The sequence below is a fragment of the Mizuhopecten yessoensis genome, unplaced genomic scaffold (genome assembly GCF_002113885.1).
Source record: "Mizuhopecten yessoensis strain PY_sf001 unplaced genomic scaffold, ASM211388v2 scaffold6169, whole genome shotgun sequence".
NCBI lineage: Eukaryota > Metazoa > Mollusca > Bivalvia > Pectinida > Pectinidae > Mizuhopecten > Mizuhopecten yessoensis.
The window spans coordinates 1177383-1203017 of NW_018406415.1; the positions used below are offsets into that span (position 1 = coordinate 1177383).

Below are 25635 nucleotides of genomic sequence, written 5' to 3' on the forward strand. Positions count from 1 at the left end.
TTTTGACAATAATGAGAACTTTAAAATATTTTCAAAAAGAGACAATTCAGAATCATTTACAAACTTGTAAATGAATTGTCATTAGTTTGCTAGTGCCTTAATTAGGTCAAATTAAACATGTCTTTGTATTAAAAGTTTTATTTCTATAAGAAATGATCAGATCTAGATTTGTTAGCACTCTGTGCTTTCACTTAGCAGTCATGTGACAGATCTTTTTGTGTTACAGGCATTATTAAAGCTCATACATTCACCCGTTGTCAGTATAATGTGACCGGGCAGAATGCTGTGCTTGGTCCTTTCGGTATGGCATTTCAGTGAGATAGCACTATAAAGACGGCATCAGATCCCCGCTATCACAAGGAGGCAAGCACACCAACAAAGCCTGTCTACTGCATACACACACACAAGCACGCATACACTACACAGATGTAGCCACGTCCTTAAATAACCTTAGCTGTTAATAGGACGTTAAACAAAATTAAACCAAACTAGACCAAACCAAAAGATCTCACAAAGGTAGTGTCTCAATCAGGTCATTATTTTGACCCTTATATTATTTCACAACACTACTAGATACAAGATCTAAGTATGAAGTTCACAGATTGGAACACAAGCCATCTGTGAATATTTCAAGGTTTTTTTAATTTGTTCCCTGTACATTTTTACATAAATAATTTCATAACAAATTTAAATAATACAACATACAAAAAATTAAGATAAGGAAATTTGACAAGAGTCATCAATTTCTTGTATCACAGTTCATAGTAACATGGACGGAACCCAGCCTGCATACAAGCAATGCACTGGAAAAATAATTCAGTAATGATTTTCTCCAGATTTTGCATCATTTAACCTGTACAATATCCACAAAAGTAGCATCACAGACCTATATAGATTGTATTTAGATCAAGGATTTCACATCCCATAGAAATAACTATATTCCTTCATAGAAAAATGCTGCACCCTTTTATAACCATATAATGTAGACACTGTGTCAATTCATTTCTTTAATTCTTTAGGTACATTGCTGTTTCAGGTGACAGTGTAATAAATACACACAGATTATCACAAAACTGAGTGAACTTTTCACAGGGAAGATAACTAAAATTTCCTGAGTCACTGAATATCACTTGGACCAAGGACAGAGATTAGGGTGTTTTCTGATGTGTCTTCAACATTCATTCATAGTTTATGAAATTATTGTGCAAATCATTTTCACAATTCTCCACAAGGTTTTGAAGTTAGGTTTTATCTTTTCTTCAAATGCTTATTTTGTGAAGAAAATTGAACTTGTTTAAGTGTCTATGATCTGGCCAGCATCGACATTGATGATTGTACTGTTCACTTCTTGCGAGGAGTAGCCTCTTTTTTAGCAGGTTCCTCTTCTCCTTCCTCGGGCTCCGGGAGAGGAGGTGGGGTAATGTGAGGGAATTTGAATTTCTCTTGAGAGGCCAGTCTGCTTGACATTTCAAGCATACCCTCAATCTGCAGAAGTCTGTTGAGCTGAGCCGTCCTCTCCCCACGTACTGGAGCACCGACCTTCAAGAACCGAGCCTTTATCCCTACAGCCTGTGTAAAAAGAAAACAGTATGTCAACCAAAAATCGAACGAAATCTTTATTTCTAATTATCATTATTCCACCAAAATTTGTACCTACTAGTATGGGAAATCAGTTGGCTAAAGATTAATGATGGCGATGATCGAAAAATCCTTTAATCATCATTTACGCAGATCTAGAGAGGCCGAAAACAGATTCATCAACGCATAGATTGAGACTTTAATCAATATACTTACAAAATCAGCCAGGAATGTGTCTGTACTTTCTCCGTTACAAGAGGACACAATGACTTGGTTGTCAGCATCTGTGGATTAATCAGAAGTATTATAAATAAACAGTTGTTCATGTATTGTTTTTATCTAAATTTCTGAATGTGTATTGAATGTGAGTTTGTTTAAAATTAAATTGACCCTAACTGACCTGATTATCTATCACTTGAACACTGTGACTATTTTGTACAGGGAAAGGCTAATTCATCTCCTGAGACATTGATTGGCTGGTGGCATAAATCAATTAGCAGTGGCTGGAAGAATGATTTAAATAATTATCAGATATCTAATTTAGGAGCTGTTATTACATTTTGTTTCTTTACCTCATTCACCCCTGAAATTTTATAATGAACTATTCCAACCTCTGAATTGGAAGAGTTCAAATGTGTTTTCAGGTGAATGAGGTAAGACTGAATTCAAATGAAGAAGTTTGTTCTGTCCCAAGTGCCCCTTCCCTACAAAGGTCATGCTAAGGTCATACGAAGGTCATGCTAAGAGATGAGAACTTTTACTGGTTTGTACCTTGGAGGTTTTTGGCCACCTGAACGGTGTCTGTAATAGTGTTGAGACGGTCAAGCTTGAGGGCAATGCCACTGGTCACAAAGTCCGGTGTCAGTTCCTCGTCCTTCAGCAACCCTGGTCGGGCATAGGCATGACCGCCCACTACAAAGCACTGGTCACTGATCCGGTCACTCAACCGCATCCAGTGTTCCTTCTCCTAAAGAGACAACGATAACAGATATTTTAAGTTTTTACGATATTTTCTCTGAAATCAAATTTTGAAAGAAACACTTTCTAATGAATTCATTGAATTTGATATAACTAAAAGGGGAAACTTGTTTCTTTTGTTTTTTAAGGGCTTATGATACCTAACATATTATTACTGTCATTAAGTGTAAGAGTTATCTCCCTTACAAATCAGAGTTATCTCTTTTGGTTATCTTTTCAATGGTTTGTTTTAAAGTTTATACTTGTCTGCTTCCTTACTTATCATCACTGTGATTATATTTTGTGATAGAGTTAGTGATGTACATTTTTGTGAATAAAAGTACAATATATTAAATAACTATTTATATATAGTTAAATGCAGGACATACTGCACATGCTGGGGAAAATGCAAATTTAATGATCCTTCTAAACAAGAACAAAAATGTCAGGTAGTGACATTAAAGGAGCATTTAATGTTATTTAGGTTAAATATATGTAATCTACAGTATTTAAAATCTGAATTACAATTCGAAAAATAAAAAAATAAAATCCCAGAAAAGAATTGAATGTAACATACATCCTTAAGTCAACCTTAATAATGACTCAATACGATGTCTATACAACTTCAAATAGAACTTCCACCTACTTGTCTTCTGAGGGGGTCGATGACAGCAATGACTGATGGATAACGGCCCAGAAGTTCTGCCCAAAATTCCACAACGTCATCTGCAACTTTTGCTTGACCTGTTAGAATTTCATATTTACCTTTTTCCTGAAACAGAGTTAAACATTCAATTACCACATGTGAGAACTTTATCAAACACCAGATACAAATCTTACAAGAAGTGTAGAACATGCATGAGAAATTACTGTTACATTAACTTTCATTATAGAAGCACCTTTTTATATTTTCTGTCAGTTTGAATTCTGAATTGCTTACTTTCACCTGTAATCGTTATGATACTATATTATAATTTTGGTAAAAATTTGGCACATAATTATTGTATTTAGCACAGGTGCTTGAATGCATTTGTTCCCTTCAAGAAATATACAGATAAAAAGTCCATGTCTTGATCAAAGGGATCTACATTAATAGTAATGGTTTTGCATCAGTCCAAAATTAATTTTTCTTTTCTTTTTCTGTTTTTGACAGGGGGGAGGGTGGGGATTAATTAAAACATCTGTGCTCTGTTTTAATATGTTACACTATGCACTGCTCATTACAATTAGGTCAGGTTTACTTGTCTACATTGCAACCTGAATTATCAGGATTTTTTTTATCCTAAACCCTCAGTAATAGACCTATATTCTGATGGCCATCTTTAACCACAGCTAAGCCCACAGTTACTGTATAGGCCTCTCTGTAACAATTTTTATCATTACAATGTAAACAAAATCCCTATAATAAGAATTTGTATTTTCTCAACAAAAATTCAAACCCTTCTTGATATTGCTAGATTATATAAGGAAATAAAAATTCTTCTTTTTGAAAACATGTGTACACGAATAGTTGAGAAATAAATATATGAATACAAATGTAGTGAATATTTTTGTTGCATATAATTTATTCAAATTTCTGTAAACTGATTTTTTTTTCCTAGCAGATTTTTGTGTGGTTATTGAATGCTCCTACTTAAGTCTGGTATGCAGCCAAATATTCATGTCAAAAATTTCAAAATAACAATTAACCTCATTTATAAACTATAATCAGAAGATTTAAGAACTGCAACAGTCATATTATGTTTCAACTTCATAAACGTCTACTACACAAGGCAGATTATATAGTGTTTAAACAATATAAATTCTGTGGTTAAATAAACCTATATACAAAATATCATATCCATCCCGTGTGCCGTAAATATAAGCTGGACATTTAACACTGAAAATTAAACAATTGAAAATCTGCTTGAATCAAAAAGTGAAGAAGTGGAAAAACATGAACAAGCAACAGTTTATAATGTAAATGTAACAAATTTAAAAGTAACAGTGAATGAAAATTTGTGTAATACCTGTATAACAATATTATTATTTGTTAATATATAATAAAATAACAATAAAACAAGTACAACACAAATATATCAACAACAACAACACACCTTCACAGATTGGTCAAGATCCTGTAAAATCAAACACCTCACTCATGCATTATAGATAACTCAATAAGCTGAATATGTGCCAGCTTATTTATATCAATTATTGAAATGTAGAAGCATTAGTTTTACATATGAATAATGTTAAACTTATTTCAACCACACATAAGTTGTAAAACACAAAACATGATCATACATGCATATGCTAAGCAGTCAAAAATTGTCAAATCAGATAAACAGGATCTTACATGAGTTTCCATTTCATACGAGATTTATGAAACGAGTCTAAGAATTTTTCAATTTAGCCAGCCTCTGGCGAGCTAAAATGAAAAATTTGTGACAAGAAGTCATCACTGGATAACATAGTACATCATGTGATGAATGTTCTTCTATTGTCCATAAATGTTTCCTTTTCAAAAGAAGTTTTGTCACAACTTTACAGCTATCAATATGATTATTTACACATTCGACTGATTTCGACGTTGTGTACTCATTACTGTAATATTATCATTATTTAGTGATTACAGACAAACTGATAGAACTCTGACACACTTTGTGATCAGTATGTGATCTCACGCAGCAAAATCCAAATATGTACCCAGTAAAATATCGGACATCTTAGTTTTGATGTTTCTACATTTAAGTTAAATGAAACATTGGTTATGCACTGAATCTGTCGAAAGTATAGATATCTTGTCTTACGTTCAGAACATTTGTTAAAAAGGTTACAATATTAGTTTTGCTAAAACACTTCTAGATAAAGATTACCTGCTTTAAGACTTAAAATATTTATCCTCACCAAATCAACATTAAACCATACCAAACAAGTACATGTAGGTTAATAGCACAACACTGTTGTATCCTCTACATCATTATTGTAAACAGATTTAACAGTATAATGAAATGATCAATAAGGAGGCTTTCCATTGTTGAAACGAGTCAATAACCTAAAAGATATTTATAATATTTTTGATATTCTAAAACTAAAACAACTGACTTTTTTCCCTGATCCATTATTAACGGTCATCTTCCATATAGAAAATAAATTTTGTATTTAACTGAAGTTTAATTGATACATAAAAACAAAATTCACCCAAAGAAAATCACACTGTGAATTATAGCGATTAACACCAAGTTAGAATTATTGGCGAATGCACACACTTTGTGAGTGAGTTACTGCCCCTGGCTGAGGCAGGTGTCCGTATGCTACCTTATGCATGTCCTGTCCAGGAAAGGGAGCGGGAGGCTCTTTACCAGTCACAGGGTCCTGTATATATATATACATTATGCAATTATGGTACCTGAGTAGAGTTGAAACCTAAATCCTTTTTGTTTTGTATATGAACAATTTGTTTTCAGGGTCTTGTGTTTACACTTGTAGGCAAGTTCCAGGGTCCTGTGATTATGCTTAAATACAATTCTTACTGTTAGGTTCCAGGGTCCTGTGATTATGCTTGAATACAATTCTTACTGTTAGGTTCCAGGGTCCTGTGATTATGCTTGAATACAATTCTTACTGTTAGGTTCCAGGGTCCTGTGATTATGCTTGAATACAATTCTTACTGTTAGGTTCCAGGGTCCTGTGATTATGCTTGAATACAATTCTTACTGTTAGGTTCCAGGGTCCTGTGATTATGCTTGAATACAATTCTTACTGTTAGGTTCCAGGGTCCTGTGATTATGCTTGAATACAATTCTTACTGTTAGGTTCCAGGGTCCTGTGATTATGCTTGAATACAATTCTTACTGTTAGGTTCCAGGGTCCTGTGATTATGCTTGAATACAATTCTTACTGTTAGGTTCCAGGGTCCTGTGTTTATACTTATATTATTATAGCCATAGTTTCTTAAGGACCTCTGTTTATACCTGTAGATAATTAATACTGTACATGGTACCAGTGTCCTATGTTAATATATAGAAATTATTATAGTATATAGCACCAGGGTCCTGTGTGTATACATTTGCTATGTCGACTACAGAACCAGGATCCTATGTTTACAGTTTGATTTCTTTGGGCCTAATTATGACATCAATTGATATGACATTTAACTTAATGGTTTTAGAGACATACAACAAATCAAATCTTAGAAGGAAGGGGACAATCGTGCCTACATGTCTGAAATGTAGCTGGATGAACTATATAAAACAGTGTACGCCATTCTGTATGTTAACAAATAACACACATCTAAGCCATACACTAGTGGAGTGCATTTAAAGAAAAAAGACAATATGGGCCAAAGAGGTTGTTCTGTGGGACTGAGGGCTCTCAAAACTTCCAAACACACACTACCAATTACTGAGCTAATATCCGACTGATCGTTGAACAAATTAATCAGTCTTTCTCTACCGCACTGAAATAAACAAATTCATATAAAATTCAGCAAAAAAGCCAACTTACATAGTCAAAGATCTCATGCGACGCACAGTTGATGGCAAGGAAGAAATCTTCACCAACGGTCAAGTCACACTGGGCAATGGCTTCCTGCAGAAGGTCAAGACCTTGCTCTGGTCGGTCAAATGTGGGACAAAATGCTCCGATATCATTGGTCAACTTGGCAGCAACCTGGTGTAATAAATCATTATAGATCTCATGTAGGTGAAGGTAAGTATTTCTGTAGCATACTCTTAATACTGTATTCCTTGTACTTAGCAGTCTGTCTTCTTTTATAGCAGCTATTCAGATTATAGTAATGATACAAATCCCTACCCAACCCTACCCAACCTCTCAATACCTACCTACCATGGAACACAAAATTTAGCAATATGAACAAAATTTAATCACTTATTCAGATTATTAGAATGCTACCCTACCCTACCAAAACCCTCAACCTGTGCCTTCCCAGGTAAACAAAATTCAATATTTGTAAACACATTAAGACTATTTGCCTTCACTGTTGATATATGGATGCTTAATTTGCAGAGAAATGGGCAGAGGTATGATATTATACTGTGGAGTGGATTTACTGGCCGGACATCTGTGAACAACTCCATAACAAATTTTATCATAAACAGAGTACGTTAAAAAAAAATCAAACAATTTTTATTGGAATATAATTTTTACAAAATTTGGGATACAACATGTATAAATTTCCCATAGTGGGAATGGTACTGAATTTTACCCCCAATAGCATAAAAAAAAACACAAAACTTCATTAGTAAAATTTTGTTGATTACATAATGTACTCAGATCAAATGTTTTGTTCTTGGAATAAATTTATGCAGTTAAAATTTAGTGCAAAATGGTTAAATCTTTATCAGAATGGTAACACCTCCCTCAAAGGTAATATTTATTATAATTTATTGAATACTATATTAATGTCTGCAAATCAATTCATTATTTCTGCTAGGGATAAGGTCTCACTTACCCCTGATTTGGTAAATAAATTTTTCCCAACATAGTTGTAGATTTTTTGTATCAGCGGCAAGCTCTGGGAAAAAAAATATATACATAATAAGTGGTCATCATATTAAAACCAACCCAAGACTAATTCCTTGAAAACAATGTATAATATAAATTTGTATTTTCATAGAGGAACTTGGTATATAAGCTTAATAATTAAGTGATTACAAAAAAACTGGCAAAAATCAAACATCCTGCATTCAATTATTACTTGAATTGGTCTGAAATATTACATCAATGGTTTCATGTTTGAGAAATCTTGTCATATAAATTATACAGTAGTTTTATGCTGTACGTAAATACAATTTTAACAATTCTAATGGGAAAATATAATGGGTCTGGCCATTAAAAGTGTACATGATAAATGGTCAGATATATGGTTAATGGATAATTAATGGCTGTATAACTGCTATGTTGAAATGTAGTGGAGTTTCAATATATTAATAATAATTTAGCTTACAATGAATGCTAGTTTGATGCTGTGGATATTGATCTTTAAATAATAATCACTATATACCGAAAAATGTTCACCCAGTCAAACTTTCACCCTTTGCCAATAAAATCCATATTCACCCAGAGTTACTTACACCCTTAACATTTAATTACTATGTATATTATGTTGTTTACTAGTGTTCGCTGTAATGATAAATTCACCCGAATTACAGAGGGTGGAAAAGGTGAAAGCTAAATTGCAGGGAAAATTTCCCAGTATACAGTAATTTTCATAATAATTTTTAACTTTTTAGTTTAACATTTTTATTGTAAATTCTACTCAAATTACCATGAAATGAAATACCTGATCACTTTGGTGATATTGATATACCTAACCATAGGAAATCTGAATAAAACATCTCTGTCATGGAAACTGTACCTGCGAGAGAGGCATGCCTGGCTTAGGGACCACTATAAACTCCTTTATACAATTGGATTTCCCGAGAGCTGCACGTCCACTCTGTATGATGGTAACCATGGGTGTTGGTACTGTCATTTCAAATGGTACCTACAAATATTATCACTAATGTTGTAAAAATTGCACATTATTGCAGCAGCTGATATCATATGGCGACAGTGTCTCTGGATGACGATTGGGCTATTCAAGGGCCAAATCAAAGCGCTGCCACCAGCTGGACACAGCATAAAAGAAAAGAATGTAGATAAGAAAGAAAATAAATGAAATAACACCCAAGTACATATTCCGTCTTTGCGTATTGCAGAGTTATCTTCTCTTGGGAACAGCTCCCAAGAGAAGATAACTCTGCAATACGCAAAGACGGAATACACACATTGTATTTTGGGCAGCAGATTCATTTTGATATTGTCAGTTTTCTCCTGGCAGAGGACACAGAAGAAAACTCCTAAATTAGTCATCTCATATGATCATGCAGTGTGATACAGCAGGCCAATTCTTTTCAAATGTCCTCAAACAGTTTATAAATAAGCAATACTGTTGTATGTTTTTATCTTACCTAGGAGATTATGTATTCCGTAAAATATTCATTATTTTCTATTTGTTCAATATTATCTCATATGGCTATTCAATTTTCTTCCAAAAAAGTTAAACTGAACAACAATGGTGGGCAATACAATGTTGACAACAGAACAGTTAAGTTACAAAAGACGTACTGATATATTTGGCACACATTCTTGTTTCAATATGTTGATTACATCAGGAGATAAGAACTGATGAGACGTTAGTAACATCCTCGATATCCAGGGGTTCCGCTCACTTACGCTCTCTGCACCCCTGGAATATGTCATAGCAAAATTGAAGGCTCAGTGTGCGGAACCTTGTTGATGAGACAAAAAGACTAGTTCAATCCTTTGATGTACATCAAAAGAATCTCGCGGTCACGTAACGTAACGGTAAAAATTGTCAGGCTTTGAAGTTGGGCGTCTCTCCTTTGTAATCTTCAAAGGACAGGTATCCGCCTAGCGATTGGTCAGTTTTTTTTTTACCTGAGACCAATCAAACAGCTATCTTTGTGCCTTCAATTTTGCCATGACATATTCCAGGGGTGCAGAGAGCGAAAGTGAGCGTAACCCCAGGATATCGAGGATGCGTTAGTAAGTGATATACAGAATCGTGTAATGCAAGGACTGAAAACTGGCTAAATCACTTATAGTGTTATAAAATAAAGAATTTTATTCCAAGTTTGAAGTTTTGTATATAAACGTGAATTTTCCGTACCTCTGTGAATCGGAGCCCGGCGACGTGTTGGAACACCGGTATCTGCTGTATATGTGCTGCGGCCATACAGGCTGCTCGACTTATGGTGCTAACTGCGCCAGCACCCGGTAAAAACTTCTCGGACGGCTCCACAGGTACGGCAACTGACATCTGACTCTTACCTCCCTTTCTGTAACCAGAAATGTTTTCACCTTTTATTATTTTGAATAAGAACATTTTATCTCACTTTATTAGTATTTTTTTTAATTCTATAAATATCTTTAGATATCCACAATTCTTATTCCAATTATATTTCTTCATAATTTTCTGATTATAATCAATTTGTTAAATTAAAATATGGCACTGGCCAATTTCTTGTCAATTTATGTTAACATACAGGAACCTCAAATCACCGTTTTTTTGATGGACATATAACATTTTCAACAACATAGTGATCTGAATTACATACACATATTGATTTAATTTCATAGAAATATGCTCCATGATTTTAGATTCTATATATAAATTTGATACTGTACACTGTATTTATACATGACATAAAAAGTAATGCTCATTACAAATGTATTAAAAGGATGTAAACAAACTGTAAAGAACAATCTCTGAAAAGAAAAGAAAAACCTGAAATAAAAATGCAGGAATTTAAAATTGCAATAAATAAATTATAATTTTTGTTTACATAGGCATACCAGTCCTTGTAGAGCATGCAATAAATATAGGAACTCTTGTGAAAGCAAAAGTTACATAATGTAAATATATACATGTATAATATTCTTACTCCATTTTCTTGAGAGAAAAAAAAGATGAATTCCAAAGGTTTTTCAAATCAAGATTCATTTGATAGATATCATTTTCAATTAAATTAGTTTTCAATTTCAAAACTTCCAGTTTTCCTACTTCATAAGTTTGAACAATTATGAAATCTAAACATTACATTTTTAGTAAAAAAGAATTGAATTCATGGGAATGAATTTTTAAAAATTAAGTCTAAGTTTTGGAGGTTCAACAGAAAATTGTTTAGAATATTTGATGATTCATACCTTTTGAAAAGTATTTCTTTAAAATAAAGATAGTGAATTCAGATTGATTTTTTTAAATTAACCAATATTTAGGTATCAATCTTCTTTTTTCATCAGATAATGGAGCTTATTAAATTCTCACAACTGTAATGGAACATTCCTCTTCAATTTTTATGCCATGGATTTTAGTGAACTGACCTATGCAGTTTTAATTACAAGGAACTGCTTTTTGTTTATCTTAAACTACCTTCACAACTTTTAAATATGATATTATCTGAGGTAAAAAAAAAAAAAAAGAACAATATGTATTTTTTAATTTCCTAGTTTCCTAAAATAGGAAAGCATCTTTCACAAAAATATCTCGCTCAACATTTATTTTTTGCTTTGATATTTAGCAATTAATAATTATCAACAAGCAAATTATTCCCAAAGTCCACAATTATTGAAATTCAAAAGGATATAGCCACAATATATATACTGTATCATTATAAATTACATATATGTCATTAAACAAACGTTTTGTTTATACTGATGAAATGTTCCGCCATTCAATTCCGATTTGTTGAACAAATAGGCCGAAAATCAAAACGGCATGTTATAACAAACGCATGCAAATGATGAACTAGTCATACTGAGAGCATAACAGTGATTATCTGTGTAATATAGACTATAATTAAGCAGAGCTGTAATTCGTGAAATATGACAGACATCTTTGTAGGACTGTTTTAGTGACATCACCACTGTTGCTGTGTAACTGTTTCTGTGAGAACATCACTATTTAGGACAGTTTCCAGTGATTGTTGTTTGCTTACTTATACTGTTATGCTGCTTCCAGTAGCTAAAAAGTGCTATATTTTCCAGAAATGTTCAAAAAATGTTCCCAATAACAATAAAAAAATGATTAATAAGTTTCTACGATGTCACTTAACTGTGTATACATTGTAACTGTTTCAGTGACATACTGTATACAACTGTTTTTTTGTGCATCACTACCCTGTACAACTGTTTCTGTGATGTCATTACCCCGTACACCTGTTTCTGTGATGTCACTACTCTGTACAACTGTTTCTGTGGTGTCACTATCCTGTACAACTGTTTCTGTGATGTCACTACTCCATATAACTGTTTCTGTGATGTCACTACCCCGTACAACTGTTTTTGTGATGTCACTACTCCATATAACTGTTTCTGTGATGTCACTACCCCGTACAACTGTTTTTGTGATGTCACTACTCCATATAACTGTTTCTGTGATGTCACTACCCCGTACAACTGTTTCTGTGATGTCACTACTCCATATAACTGTTTCTGTGATGTCACTACCCTGTACAACTGTTTCTGTGATGTCATTACCCCGTACACCTGTTTCTGCGATGTCACTACTCTGTACAACTGTTTCTGTGGTGTCACTACCCTGTACAACTGTTTCTGTGGTGTCACTATCCTGTACAACTGTTTCTGTGATGTCACTATCCTTTACAACTGTTTCTGTGGTGTCACTTCCCTGTACAACTGTTTCTGTGGTGTCACTTCCCTGTACAACTGTTTCTGTGATGTCACTATCCTTTACAACTGTTTCTGTGGTGTCACTTCCCTGTACAACTGTTTCTGTGGTGTCACTTCCCTGTACAACTGTTTCTGTGGTGTCACTTCCCTGTACAACTGTTTCTGTGGTGTCACTACCCTGTACAGCTGTTTCTGTGGTGTCACTACCCTGTACAACTGTTTCTGTGATGTCACTACTCTGTATAACTGTTTCTGTGATGTCACTACTCTGTACAACTGTTTCTGTGGTGTCACTATCCTGTACAACTGTTTCTGCGATGTCACTACCCTGTACAACTGTTTCTGTGATGTCACTGCTCCTTATAACTGTTTCTGTGATGTCACTACCCCCTACAACTGTTTCTGTGATGTCAATACTCTGTACAACTGTTTCTGTGATGTCACTACCCCGTACAACTGTTTCTGTGATGTCACTACTCTGTATAACTGTTTCTGTGATGTCACTACTCTGTACAACTGTTTCTGTGGTGTCACTACCCTGTACAGCTGTTTCTGTGGTGTCACTACCCTGTACAACTGTTTCTGTGATGTCATTACCCCGTACACCTGTTTCTGCGATGTCACTACTCTGTACAACTGTTTCTGTGGTGTCACTACCCTGTACAACTGTTTCTGTGATGTCATTACCCCGTACACCTGTTTCTGCGATGTCACTACTCTGTACAACTGTTTCTGTGGTGTCACTTCCCTGTACAACTGTTTCTGTGATGTCACTACCCTTTACAACTGTTTCTGTGATGTCACTACCCTGTACAACTGTTTCTGTGATGTCACTACTCCTTATAACTGTTTCTGTGATGTCACTACCCCATACAACTGTTTCTGTGATGTCAATACTCTGTACAACTGTTTCTGTGATGTCACTACCCCGTACAACTGTTTCTGTGATGTCACTACTCCATATAACTGTTTCTGTGGTGTCAATACCCTGTACAACTGTTTCTGTGATGTCACTATCCTGTACAACTGTTTCTGTGATGTCACTACCCTGTACAACTGTTTCTGTGGTATCACTACCCTGTACAACTATTTCTGTGATGTCACTACCCTGTACAACTGTTTCTGTGATGTCACTACCCTGTACATCTGTTTTTGTGACATCACTTCCCTTTACAATTATTTCTGTGATGTCACTACCCTGTACAACTGTTTCTGTGATGTCACTACTCCATATAACTGTTTCTGTGATGTCACTACCCTGTACAACTGTTTCTGTGATGACATTGTTGAAAATGTTCCTGACAAATAGTTCATACAAAAAAAAAGGGCAGTACTCACTGCAATGTAATTTAGTTTCTCTAACTTGATAATTCGAAATTTCATTAATATTTGTTTGACAAAATTTGTTGTACACATTACAAACTGTGGTTATACCAAACTAGTTTAGGTCCTCAGAAAATTCTAACTGTACATACTACAAAATTGGTTTTTATATATTTTTTAATAACATAAAGTGAATGAATTAAACATAAATGAAAAATTCAACAAAAGTTTTAATTCCATACCAACTAAAGATGGTTTCTCATTGATTTTCAGCAAAAAGTGGGATCAAAACACAACGATCTTCTTTTTATGTTGTACTGTTCATGGTTTTTTTAATGTATAATAACAAGAAAATCATAGATAATATTGTTTAAAAACACCAAAACTGATCGAGTAACCAATCTTTAACAAAGTATTAAATGTAATAAAGAACATAACTTTACAAACTTACACTGGCTTATTAGCACTGTGTTTCCCCCTGTCATCTCTTCAATAGTCACACAAGTAGTTAACATGACTAATAACACTTTTCAAAAATATAATCTTATTGTCATAATTACCGATTATTACATTGAGGCATTACTTTTTTCTAGAAAAACAAAATAGAATTTTTAAATAAAAAAATCCGAACTTCATTTTTATGATTTGAGTGCCATCAGGTTAATCATGAAATGTTTGGTGATGTATATAAATCATTTCTTATGAATTTAACTTGTCTAAAAACACAAATATTAAACCATTATTTAAAAAGTGTCTGAAGTATCCTGGAATAATTTTAAATTAACCAAACTAAAATTACAAAATAAATTATCTTAATCCTCTGCAGACAAGAATTCCACAGAAGTGGATGTGTCGCCTGCTCAGCGCTTTTATTAAGAAAAGTGTTTTGGCTTGAGTTATCGCGTAAACAAGAAAATATTAACACAGCGTTGCTATGTCAACAAGTGTGCTATGCCAAAACGTGGAAAGTTGAAACTCGGCAGAAAAACCCGTAATATATGTTGAACATTATTTTTTCTAGCATTACGGTACAAAATTTGAAAGGAATTGATTAAAAAATAAAAGAGTTCCTGCATTTACTATACAATGCCCTTATTTGGCAATAAAAAGGGCAAAACTCCTCCAAAATGCATGTAAACTTCTGAAATGCGACCTTGTACGAGCTTGTATATGCAATATGTGTACCAAGTTTGAGTTCAACCAACCTAAGGGAACTCAAGGTATCGCATAGAAACCTTGTTTTGGACGACGCAACCGACACCGACAAAGAAATACCTATATGTCGTCTCGCGTTGCAGGCGACACAAAAACGTATTTAAAAACAAACTTTTTATTTCAAACATCCAATTTTTTTTTTAATTGAACAATGGTACTTACTTGGACTTATTTCCACTGTGTTTTACTCTTTCTTCTCTTCAAATTGCCAAGACCGGACAATAAAGAGTCAATTTTGGTCATTTGGATATAAAGCCCAAACCCAAACCATTCACACTTATTGGAAACTTAAATATTTCATATTTAAATACTTCGATTTTCTTCAAAACATGTCTGGTTAATAGTTGTTGAAAATGCATTTTAATGGGACATCCTATTGTAGATTTATATAAACGAAGACAGAAAGGAGTCATTTATAATTATATCTTAAATTATGTGTAATTATTTTTTATAAACATTGTATGTTTACTTATTTTATATCTTTATTGATATATACTTCTATAAAAGGCATGCATGGTGATTACAAGTGCCATTTCAGAAACAATATTTACAATAAAGTGAGACCAAAGAGAATAAAAAAAAAAATGACAAAAACTGTCAGGACAGAGTGGAAGATAACTTTAACAAAGATATACCTGTATATACCTATTACCATAGATGATTCTAGTTAATCGACAAGTTGCAACTACGCTACTTTATTAACTTTCCTATGCAGTTTAGTTTAATGAAAATTTCTTTAACTCACATGAAATTAATGAAAATTTCAAATAACAACACAGTTTAAGGTGTATTGTACTGTATAAGACAACAAAAAGAACAAATAGGTGACCTTCTTTTTGAAAAATTATAACTGCACTTAGCATAGCAAGTAAGAAATTGTGAATTTAAGAATTGTCTGTAACCTCATAAACCCATATGTAAATAAAGTGCTCATCTTTGGAATTACATTTTTTCGAAATCTCATACCGATGCCTTTTTCTATCTTGCAATATATACATATAAATATTCTTAGATTGCAAAATTTTGTTTATCAACACAAAAATGATCAAAGACACAATGACATAAAAAAAAAAAAATCAAATTAGGAAAAGATTTGTTATTTTTTTAATTAAGATGAAGATTTGAATAAAAAAGAGGAATATAGTTATCGTAATAACAGTTTTTCGTTAAGTACCTATATAAGTGTGCTTGAGCCTGTTTAGATTTTCGAGTGTAACAGAAACATATGATGAGATACAATGATTAGCGTACTATCTATGTAGTAAGAGAGACGTAATAAGTGATGTGTTATACTATCAGAGATCTAGAGTTGCTCACTCACTTCTTTTGATCTTTTCCCCTGGAACAAAATGGCAAGTGAGGATTTCAAAAATTTGGTGAAAGGTAGATTATGTAACAGTGACATCAACATATAATGACTTTCTGGACTGTTGTAAAAAAAAAAATCATAAGAGCTATTCCAGATATGAATAAATGGGAGGAAAATGGTGGTTAAGCTTAATTAATATTTTTTGGTGGTGGCATTTCAAATGAATATTTGAAAAGAAGAGCAAACAAATTAGTGGGTGGAAGTCACAAAAAAGTGTCCCCCTCTCATCCCCACCGAATCTCCGGTATATTTCTATCTGGAAAAGTCCCTGATATTTCTTATTTGCACTTTGCAAAATCTGTGGTGAAAGAATACATTACATAAGTTGAAACTTGTATAATCATTAAACAACTCTTTTTGATATATCACAAATATTAAAGATGAAACCCTTGATATAATGCCGCTGGTTTACATGCAGTAAAACTTCAATATAATGCCGGTAATTTCATTTAGCTCCTCCCTTACTGCCAAGTTATTTCAAAGTGCCAATTTCCTATTTGCTTTTTCTTTTATGTATTGAAAATTGCTTTACATACATGAATCGTCCATGATATATTATCAATGATAATAGACTTAATTTATAATGCTAAACATTTACGGGAAATAGGCTTGCAATATCAACAGGATTTTCCTCTATATAAATATCATTTTTTACACTACATTGTTCCATAAACATCTTTCACATACATGAGTATATTGTTAATATTTTTGAAACAAGAAATTCTGGGCAAATTAACAGTAATAAAATGATCATGACAATCTTTCATTAAAATAATTTCATTGTTCATTATAAAATGATAAACAGGATATATATGTATATTTATGAATAAGATTAATATATATATTATACATAATATACAATATTAAGGTGGAGGATTAAAAAAATGTGGACATTTACATGCAAATAAATAAGTACATGTAGATTTATAAACCAATCAAAATGGAGCATGTGCTTGATTAACCAATCAAAATATGCACGGACTGATATAGTGATATAAATAATGGGATATCGCATACATTTAAATATTATACTTTCCACCTTCCCTAAATCTATGTATGATACATGATTTATATTCATTCATATAAATAAGAAATACTAAACATGGAAAATGATCATTAGAAAAATATTTACTTCTTGATAGCTAAACGTTCTAAACATGTAGAGTAAAATATTTTTGAAATAAAAATGAATTAATTATTTTTTTTTCTAATCTAGCTTACTGAAAACATGGAAATAGTTATTATATAATTCACTAGAGGTTAAATATTATGCTAAAAAATATCCAAATTCTACATTAGATAATAAGTAAAAGATATCATTTCAGATTAATTCTATCTATTTTTAGAAAATACATACCTAAAGGCTGATTAACTAAAACTACACATATTTTCTCCCACAAGATAATTGGTTCGTGTAAAAATCAACCTCTAAATTGATAATGATAAAAAAGTGATTTCTTTATGCATAACAATTATATATATCAGATATTCATTGAGTAATTGCTGCCAAACTGTTTTATAAGGAAAGTGGAATATGAACTTTGTTTTATCCAATAAATTTTCTAAAGATATTTGTTCAACATTAAACTTTTGTGTTTAACATATTAAATTCATTATTGTATTTCACTGCTACATCGCTGGTTATCTTAAAAATCAAAATACTAATTTAAATGACTAATAAACTGTTAATTGATGTTAAAAAGTCACGCATACCAAAAAAACTATTAGGTTATTAAAAAGTATTTCTAATAAGCAAAAAAAAAAAAGTTCTTAAAAATGTTATTCATATCAAAATATCCTAGGTTAAGTAAAATTAAGGAGATTATAAAAGCATCCTATTAAAATATTTAGTTTTTCTACGTAGATACTGGTACCCGATGCTATACCTTTCATCACTAAAGTGTAGAGAGATTGAAAAGAGAAGCATGTTATTTCTGGTGATTTAAACCAAGCTACCATAAATACAGTCAAAGTTCATTAATAGGAACTTGGATATCTAAAATAATTGGTAAAGGTAGCTCAGCAAATTCAACATGGCAGCTGCCAATCAGTATAACTGACATACCAGTCTTGACCCAACAAAATGCAGCACTACAAATTTTTATTTTTCCTCACAAACATACAATGATGCCCAAGGGCCTTGCATCGCTTACCTGACTATTTTGGATTTTTTGTTTAAATATGTCTAGTAGTTTGGGAAGAAAGTCCCCCAGGAGGTTAAATTATGTTGCCCTTCATCTCCCAGCCACTTTGACTTAGTTTGGGAAGAAAGTCCCCCAGGAGGTTAAATTACCTTGCCCTTCATCTGTCAGCCACTTTTACTTAGTTTGGGAAAAAGCCCTCCATGAGGTTAAATTATGTTGCCCTTCATCTCCCAGTCACTTTTACTTAATTTGGGAAGAAAGCCCCCCAGGAGATTAATTACCTTGCCCACCATCTGTCAGCCCCCAGCCACTTTGACCCCTCAGTCCCCAAAAGGGCCAGCCTCATTATTTGCATAACTATTGATCTTCCTGGCCTGAGGATGCTAGCACCAAAATTTGGTTGAAATCTGCCAAGTTTGGTGGAGATATCTTTTAAAATAAAAGGACAACAGACGACGGACGACAGACAACTGACCAAAGATGGACAAAGCACCACCATACCTTAGTAGAAGCAACAGAAAAGTTCATGAGTCTAACGTGATATATAGTCAAACTTCATTATTACAAATTTATGGTTATTCTAAAGTTGCTTTTAGCTCCAGTATCCATTTTTCTGCTATGTATATAAACTCTGATATTTATATAAAAAAAAAAAAATCACAGTCCCTATGTTCCAAATACTTTAGTTTTGTTTTAATACAAAGGATAACCAATGTTTTAAAACTTCATCAAATTTTGAAGGCCAGTTCTAGGACATTAATATAGTCAATAATAAGAACAAATAGTATTCAGCCATTATCTATTAAGATCAAATCTAGATACATACTTGCTTGCTGACTTGGGTTGCTTCCCCTTGCCACTGGCCTGACTTGCGGTCTCCACATCCTTTGTCGACCCTTCCTCTGTCGCAGCAGCATCTGCCTCCTTTGCCAGTCTCTCCTCCTCGGCAGCCTGAAGCTCGGCGTAAAAATTGCTGAAAGGGGACATACTATTTATAACTTTTATTTCTATACATGCAAAGTGACCAGTTGCAATTATAGAAGACACTCCATTTTGTGCCACTTAAACAAAATGTTATCTCAAAATTATTTATTGTTTGAAATTGGGACTTTCAAAAAAAAAACAGAATTAATAGCTGACTGAATTTGATTAATGAAAGTAAAAAACAAAAAAAAGTAATTTACCCTTTGGTACGGGGACTTGAAATTTCAGTTGATAAACAGATGTTTGAGACATCTTACCAGGAGTATACTATGACACTAGGCTAATAGAAATAATATCAGAACAAATAAAAATGTTCAGAATTTGATTTAAAATATAGCATGGGCTAGTATACGTAGAATTTTGCAAAATTTCCCCAAGGGCTAGTACTCTCAAAAGATATAAAAAAAAAATGATACCACTGCTGTGTTTATGAAGATCAATTATGCGGTATATATATGTATGTCACAATGATCAACAGATTATCAGTATTCAGGTAGTTGGTTTCAGATTAGAAGAAAACAGTTAAAGTGAAAAGAGGGAAAGATCATATCTCATACCCTCCAAAAAAGGGTCTTTTTTTGTGTTTGATGATGCAAATTGTGAACTTACACAATCTTTGAGAAAAATAACAAAACTAGAGAAATGTCAGTAATTAATCCATGAAAGCCCAATTAAACTCCCATGATTCTCACGAAACGGGATCATAAAAAGAAACTCTCTGGACAGCATCTGTACCTGACGACATTGTCCACTTCCTGTTGCTGAGCAGGGTCCAGACCGGTCAGTCGGTTATTGAGATCTGTGTTGAGGATGCTGACCGCAGCTGTCACACTATTCTGTCGTTCAGTATCGTCCGCCTCTCTGTCTTCTGGTTTTGTGTTATCTGGTAGGTGACTATTGGGGGTCGGACTCACCACAGTGGCACTCAGCTACAGAGAAAGTTAGTTTAACACAGGTACAGTGTACAGGAAAATGAAAGATTTAACTGAGTTACAGAGAAAAAAAAAAGTTTTTTTTTAGGAAATACACAGTTAAATTAATGCAAAGGATCAAATCAAAATTTCAAAACAGAAGATCGAACAATTGCAACAACATATAAAAACAGATACAGAAGACCAAAATTATTATTCAGTGATTATTTATTTTTAAAGGTTAACAATAAAGTCAGTAAAGTTTCTCTGCGGAGAGAAGCGCACAACGGGGCGAACAATTGCTAAATCGCACAGTTGTGCCCACCATGTGTGGACAATGTGCGGACGGTGTTTGAACGATGTATGCACAGTGTGCGCACGCTATTTTTGGTGCGTTGTGCGGTCCCACAACTGTAGTTATACTGATGCAATAAAGTATGTCTATGTTATTGAGATGGCAATATACACTGACACGCAACAGAAACGCAGCCCCGTTTAATTTCAATAATTATGTAATATGGTACTAATATAATTCATGCATGTATTTATACAACATCTCATTGTGTACACCTGCAGATCCGTTTAAAACGGATGCATGTCTTAAATGGACATTCTGTGCTGGTTCCAAGGCTGACCACTAAACACAGGTTTTACAGAATTAAGAAAAGGCCAAACAGTTACAGAGAAGGATCACACAGCTATAGACATTATTTCAGTCAACTTAGGAAAAATTGAAATGCTGGTCATGATGCATGGTGTTTAAACTATAGGAAGGTTAAAAATGTACAATTTTAAACTCTAATTTGAACTGAAATGGTGACGAACAATCTCTGTGGATCCATATTAACAAATATCATTAATAATAAGAGGGTTTTAGATGAAGCAGAATCTTGCTTCAAATAGCCCCATTTTCCATTTCAGGACCCCTAAAATCTGAAAACTTGTTTCCCTATGTCCCCCTGGAATGACAACTTAAAAAGTTCTAGTCTCCAAGTTTTAATGATGTATATATATATATAATGACTTAAAGCATTGAATACTGACATTTATCATTTATGAGCAACCCAAATATTTACGCAGGACCCCCAATTTTCAATCAAGGGGTCCCAAGGACTCTCAAAGTCAAAATAGGATGTGAAACCCTCTAGCAACATGTTAATAATTATTATTTTTGGCATCATTTAAATTAATTTTACCAACAGCAAATACATGTACCTATTGACCCTTTCACCACTGTATACTATATAATGGACTCATCCATATCAATGCATGGTAGGGTCTACTAAATCTACATAGGGGTGAAAAGGTTAAACCTATTGCATCAATATCACTTACTCTCAGGTTATTCTTCACAGTGCAGAAAACTTCTGTTTGTACAGTTGGTTGGCCCTTGCTATCATAGGCTTCTCTGGCTTTTATCTGAAAGAGAATACCTGATGATTTTACACTAAAATCTGTGGCATAAATGCCTTGTTTCAAATACATGTACTTATTTTTTGTACCACAAAAATAAAACCTACTTTAATGTAAAATAGTAGATCAGATAAAGAGGTCACTATCTTAAGTTTGCAGTGTAGTATCTTGAAATACAATTTTATGCATACATACACTTAAAAACTTAAACTTTATACTAAGAAATATATAGAATGTTTTATTTTCACAGGAATTTTTTTCTGTGAAAATCAAACCATTATTATCAGTATCACATACACCTCCCTCTGACAAATGACATAATATTACAGTGAACTTTTGGACTCGTGATTCTCCTGTGTGATGTGCACACACTTTGATATCCCACTATATATGCATCAGTAAGCAATGGAACTCATTTACATTTTGAATATGATGTTCAGGACTAACTAGATGAAATCATACAGAAAGGATTGATATTTGGAAGAATTTAATATAACTTTATTTTCAACCTACAAAGATGATTTTTCATTTTTTTCCCCAATCCAATCACAAGTTAGATATTATTTTCCATAACCCCAGTTGTTCCCAACTAAAAAAGAAGATAATGTAAAATGGCTGGATTACTCGTTTGGAATCCTCTAAATTCTACATACAATGCATTCCACACTTACCTTTGTTATTGTAGGTGTTGTAGCAAATTTCTCAAAGTAATTTGCCTGAAAATAAAAATTGCAATCAATTTCATGTTTGCAATACATCAACTAACATCACAAATTACAAAGGTACTAAGGCTACACAATATTCTGTCCACTTTCCCAACCTATAGCAGCCTACTGTCTGATTAAGCAGTAGATTTTATTACCAAACATTGACATTTTCCCTTTCCCAAGTTCTTTTTCAATAACTTTCAGTACATAAACACCTGCACTTTATGGTTGAATGTTGATTGTAAATATATAAAAATAAAGCTAAAAGAATCTGTCACTACCAATAATAAACTTAAACTAAAATGCCATAAATGGTAGTAAGTACATTCCAATACAGTACTGTAAATATATGTGTTTTGTAGTAGGACGAGGATGAGAGATAATGTGGGAAATCTGTCAGTTCTGTCATATACTTTAACTGTTTATTGTCCTTGTGTATTTCTATGTTATACCATTCTACAAGTAACCAAACAGTACGGTAGGGCTGCACATTCGGCGTATGCTTCCCGTCGAGCAGCAGCTATAGCCGGTGCAGTCTATTTGTTTACATATAGGTGTATTAACATTTGAGACGACCGGACTCACTGCACATATGCTATAGATTTGGCCAATCAGAATGGGTGTGCGATACAGGTTATGCAGGACCGGGAGGCTGGGGTATAAATCGGGATGCACGAGCGAAATACAGTGACTTGCGTGGCCGGTTGCAGGCTGATCGGGAGAAGTATCTTCTCCACCTCGAGCAGTGTATCAGTGTTGCACATGTACTGTAGCAGTAGGGTGTAGGTATACCGTAGGGTAGTGTATTGGATGGGGGTGGATTTCGTATATATATCTTTGGTTATAGTTTAGGCCTAGTTTACCACGTGGGGGCTGGGGCTCTATAGGTTTACTAAATACAACCTTTTATTTTATTGTACGCACTGTATCTACTTTGTTCTTACACTGTATATTGTTGTTATTACTGTATACTTTCATCATATTGAACAGCATACACAGTTGTGTACTATTAAATAAATATCAGTGTCAGAACGTTATACAAGGTGTTGATTGGTTTATGACTCTGATGCTCCTTCATATCTATCGGACCTGTGTCTGACTGTACAGACGGACGCAGTAAGAGGTTCCTGGGGATTGCCGAGGGTCAGTAATGTCAGTAGTATTTGGCTAAAACTAATTACTATACGATCACATTCATCTACTGACTTAAAGGGGAGTTCCCTACAGCCGACGCTTGTAAGGCACCCTAATCAATGCTCATCTTTAACACTATTCCCCCCTTTTCAAAGCTGGCATATGTACTAGTGTGCGATAAGGGCTTCAAGGGCTGCATAGGTTATATGTGCCTTGAAGTCCTCGAGTGTTGTGCATTGCACTGCTGCTATGGGGAGGAGATTCCATTGTGTTAATATTGTGTGGGAAGAATGAATATGTGTAGGTGTCCTTTGTAGCAGATGTGTTTGTATGCGTAAGGGAGTGCATGTCTGGTTTGAGGGTCTATGGGGGATGAGAATAGATGATGGATTTTTTAACTCCCCGCCAATGGTTCTCCTATCCTTGAACGGGGAGGGTCAATGGCACCAGTTTGTAGTAGGACAGGGAAAAGTGCTAAAGATAGTGCTGTCGCTGGGGCTCGAACATGCAACCCTTGGCTCTCCGAAATTCCCTACAGCTGATGCTTGTACTTAGGCAACCTAATCAATGCACATATCTTGTACATGTTGTATGTTCTTCTTCTTCTTTACTTTACGGGGGCTCCATCAAAGTGGACGTTTATGCCCTCGGGGATGGATGTACCAAACTACTGTAGTCTGAGTTTCCTCTGGCCCTGACACCAGACTTATACTTTTTTGTCTGGGGTGGGAACCAGACATCTATCTGTCAAAATGTCTAAGTCTGGTGTTAGGGCCAGAGGAAACTTGGGCTAACTACCAAACTTGAATTACATGTGGGGTGGAGATGTAATAAAAATACTTAATGTATCCACCTACCAGGTATCCGAAAACATCGGACGGGCTGTCATAGAACATTGTATTCAATACATCCTCCATTTTGTTAGGTACCCCATTGTCGTTGTAATATTTCACGGCTTTCTGTTTGATTTCGTACAACTCTCTGGGATCACGAGCAGATGTCGTCTGAGTTGCGATAGTTGTCGGAGAAAACGCCATCGTTAAGATGTTGTTTAGTATACTGCAACTTGGGAAAGTTATTCGACTGGTTTAAATTAAACTGATACCAGTAATATGCTCGCTCTAAATTGGATCAATTGCCCACCGTCCGATATAAATATTTACAAAGCGTCCATACCTCCTTCCATTTTGAAGGTTGCCAAGGATGAGCAGAGTAATGGTTTCGTACAAATATTCGATTTGCAAATTTTCATGATAAATACATGAAATTTAATAGCAGTTTGAATTGATAAACTATTTATTAAATTTAATTAAACGATAAAAAGACAACTTCACAGCAATGCATAGGTTATAAAAAAAATACGAAAATACCAGACAGGTGCTCTAACGGTGCGTTCGAATAGTAACGGTGCATTGGAAGGGGTACAGTCGTTTCGGTACAAGAGGTTTCGGTACTTTTTGTAAGTAATTTCGGTACTCGTATTTAAGTTATTTCGGTACTTCAACATTTTTTTCAGTACTTCGATTATTAGTTAATACATATTTGTCATTTATTGTTGGTTGTTTATTTAACGTTTGCTTTCGTAGTTGTTTAAACAATCAAGCAGATCAGTCAATCATTGCTTTCGAACTTCAAATGTGATCCCGCAACATACGCGATGGTTGTTTATTTAACGTTTGCTTTTTAACTGAGCAGCTGAG

The 25635-nt window shown here is 34.0% G+C and overlaps 1 protein-coding gene across 5 annotated transcripts; it reads right to left on the bottom strand.

Annotated features, from left to right (window-relative positions):
- Positions 1–1164: 1164 nt before the first annotated feature.
- Positions 1165–25138, bottom strand: LOC110451717 (enolase 4-like). 5 transcript variants are annotated; one of them, XM_021499860.1, is made up of 18 exons: positions 24793–25138; positions 22766–22810; positions 22017–22100; positions 20506–20699; positions 19613–19759; positions 18529–18537; positions 16595–16612; positions 15436–15471; positions 14510–14545; positions 10214–10382; positions 8897–9025; positions 7991–8053; positions 7024–7188; positions 4632–4652; positions 3182–3307; positions 2350–2545; positions 1795–1862; positions 1165–1569 (listed from the first exon to the last, which is right to left on the bottom strand). In XM_021499860.1, exons 1-18 carry the CDS (start codon positions 24970–24972, stop codon positions 1342–1344), a joined length of 1914 nt encoding a protein of 637 aa, XP_021355535.1. In that variant the 5' UTR covers positions 24973–25138; the 3' UTR covers positions 1165–1341. The 5 variants fall into 5 exon arrangements, with proteins under 5 accessions (XP_021355535.1, XP_021355536.1, XP_021355537.1 ...); XM_021499861.1 differs by lacking the exons at positions 4632–4652; positions 14510–14545; positions 15436–15471 and adding an exon at positions 5836–5892; XM_021499862.1 differs by lacking the exons at positions 4632–4652; positions 14510–14545; positions 15436–15471; positions 18529–18537 and adding an exon at positions 5836–5892.
- Positions 25139–25635: the final 497 nt, after the last annotated feature.

Bases quoted from the DNA above. Each gene is read 5' to 3' on its own strand.
- LOC110451717 (XM_021499860.1), bottom strand. From the start codon at position 24,972: ATGGCGTTTTCTCCGACAACTATCGCAACTCAGACGACATCTGCTCGT. The intron at 22,101-22,765 runs GTAAGTGTGGAA...ATTCTCTTTCAG, and splicing joins CAACACCTACAATAACAAAG to ATAAAAGCCAGAGAAGCCTA. The intron at 9,026-10,213 runs GTACGGAAAATT...TAATATTTGTAG, and splicing joins CCGGGCTCCGATTCACAGAG to GTACCATTTGAAATGACAGT.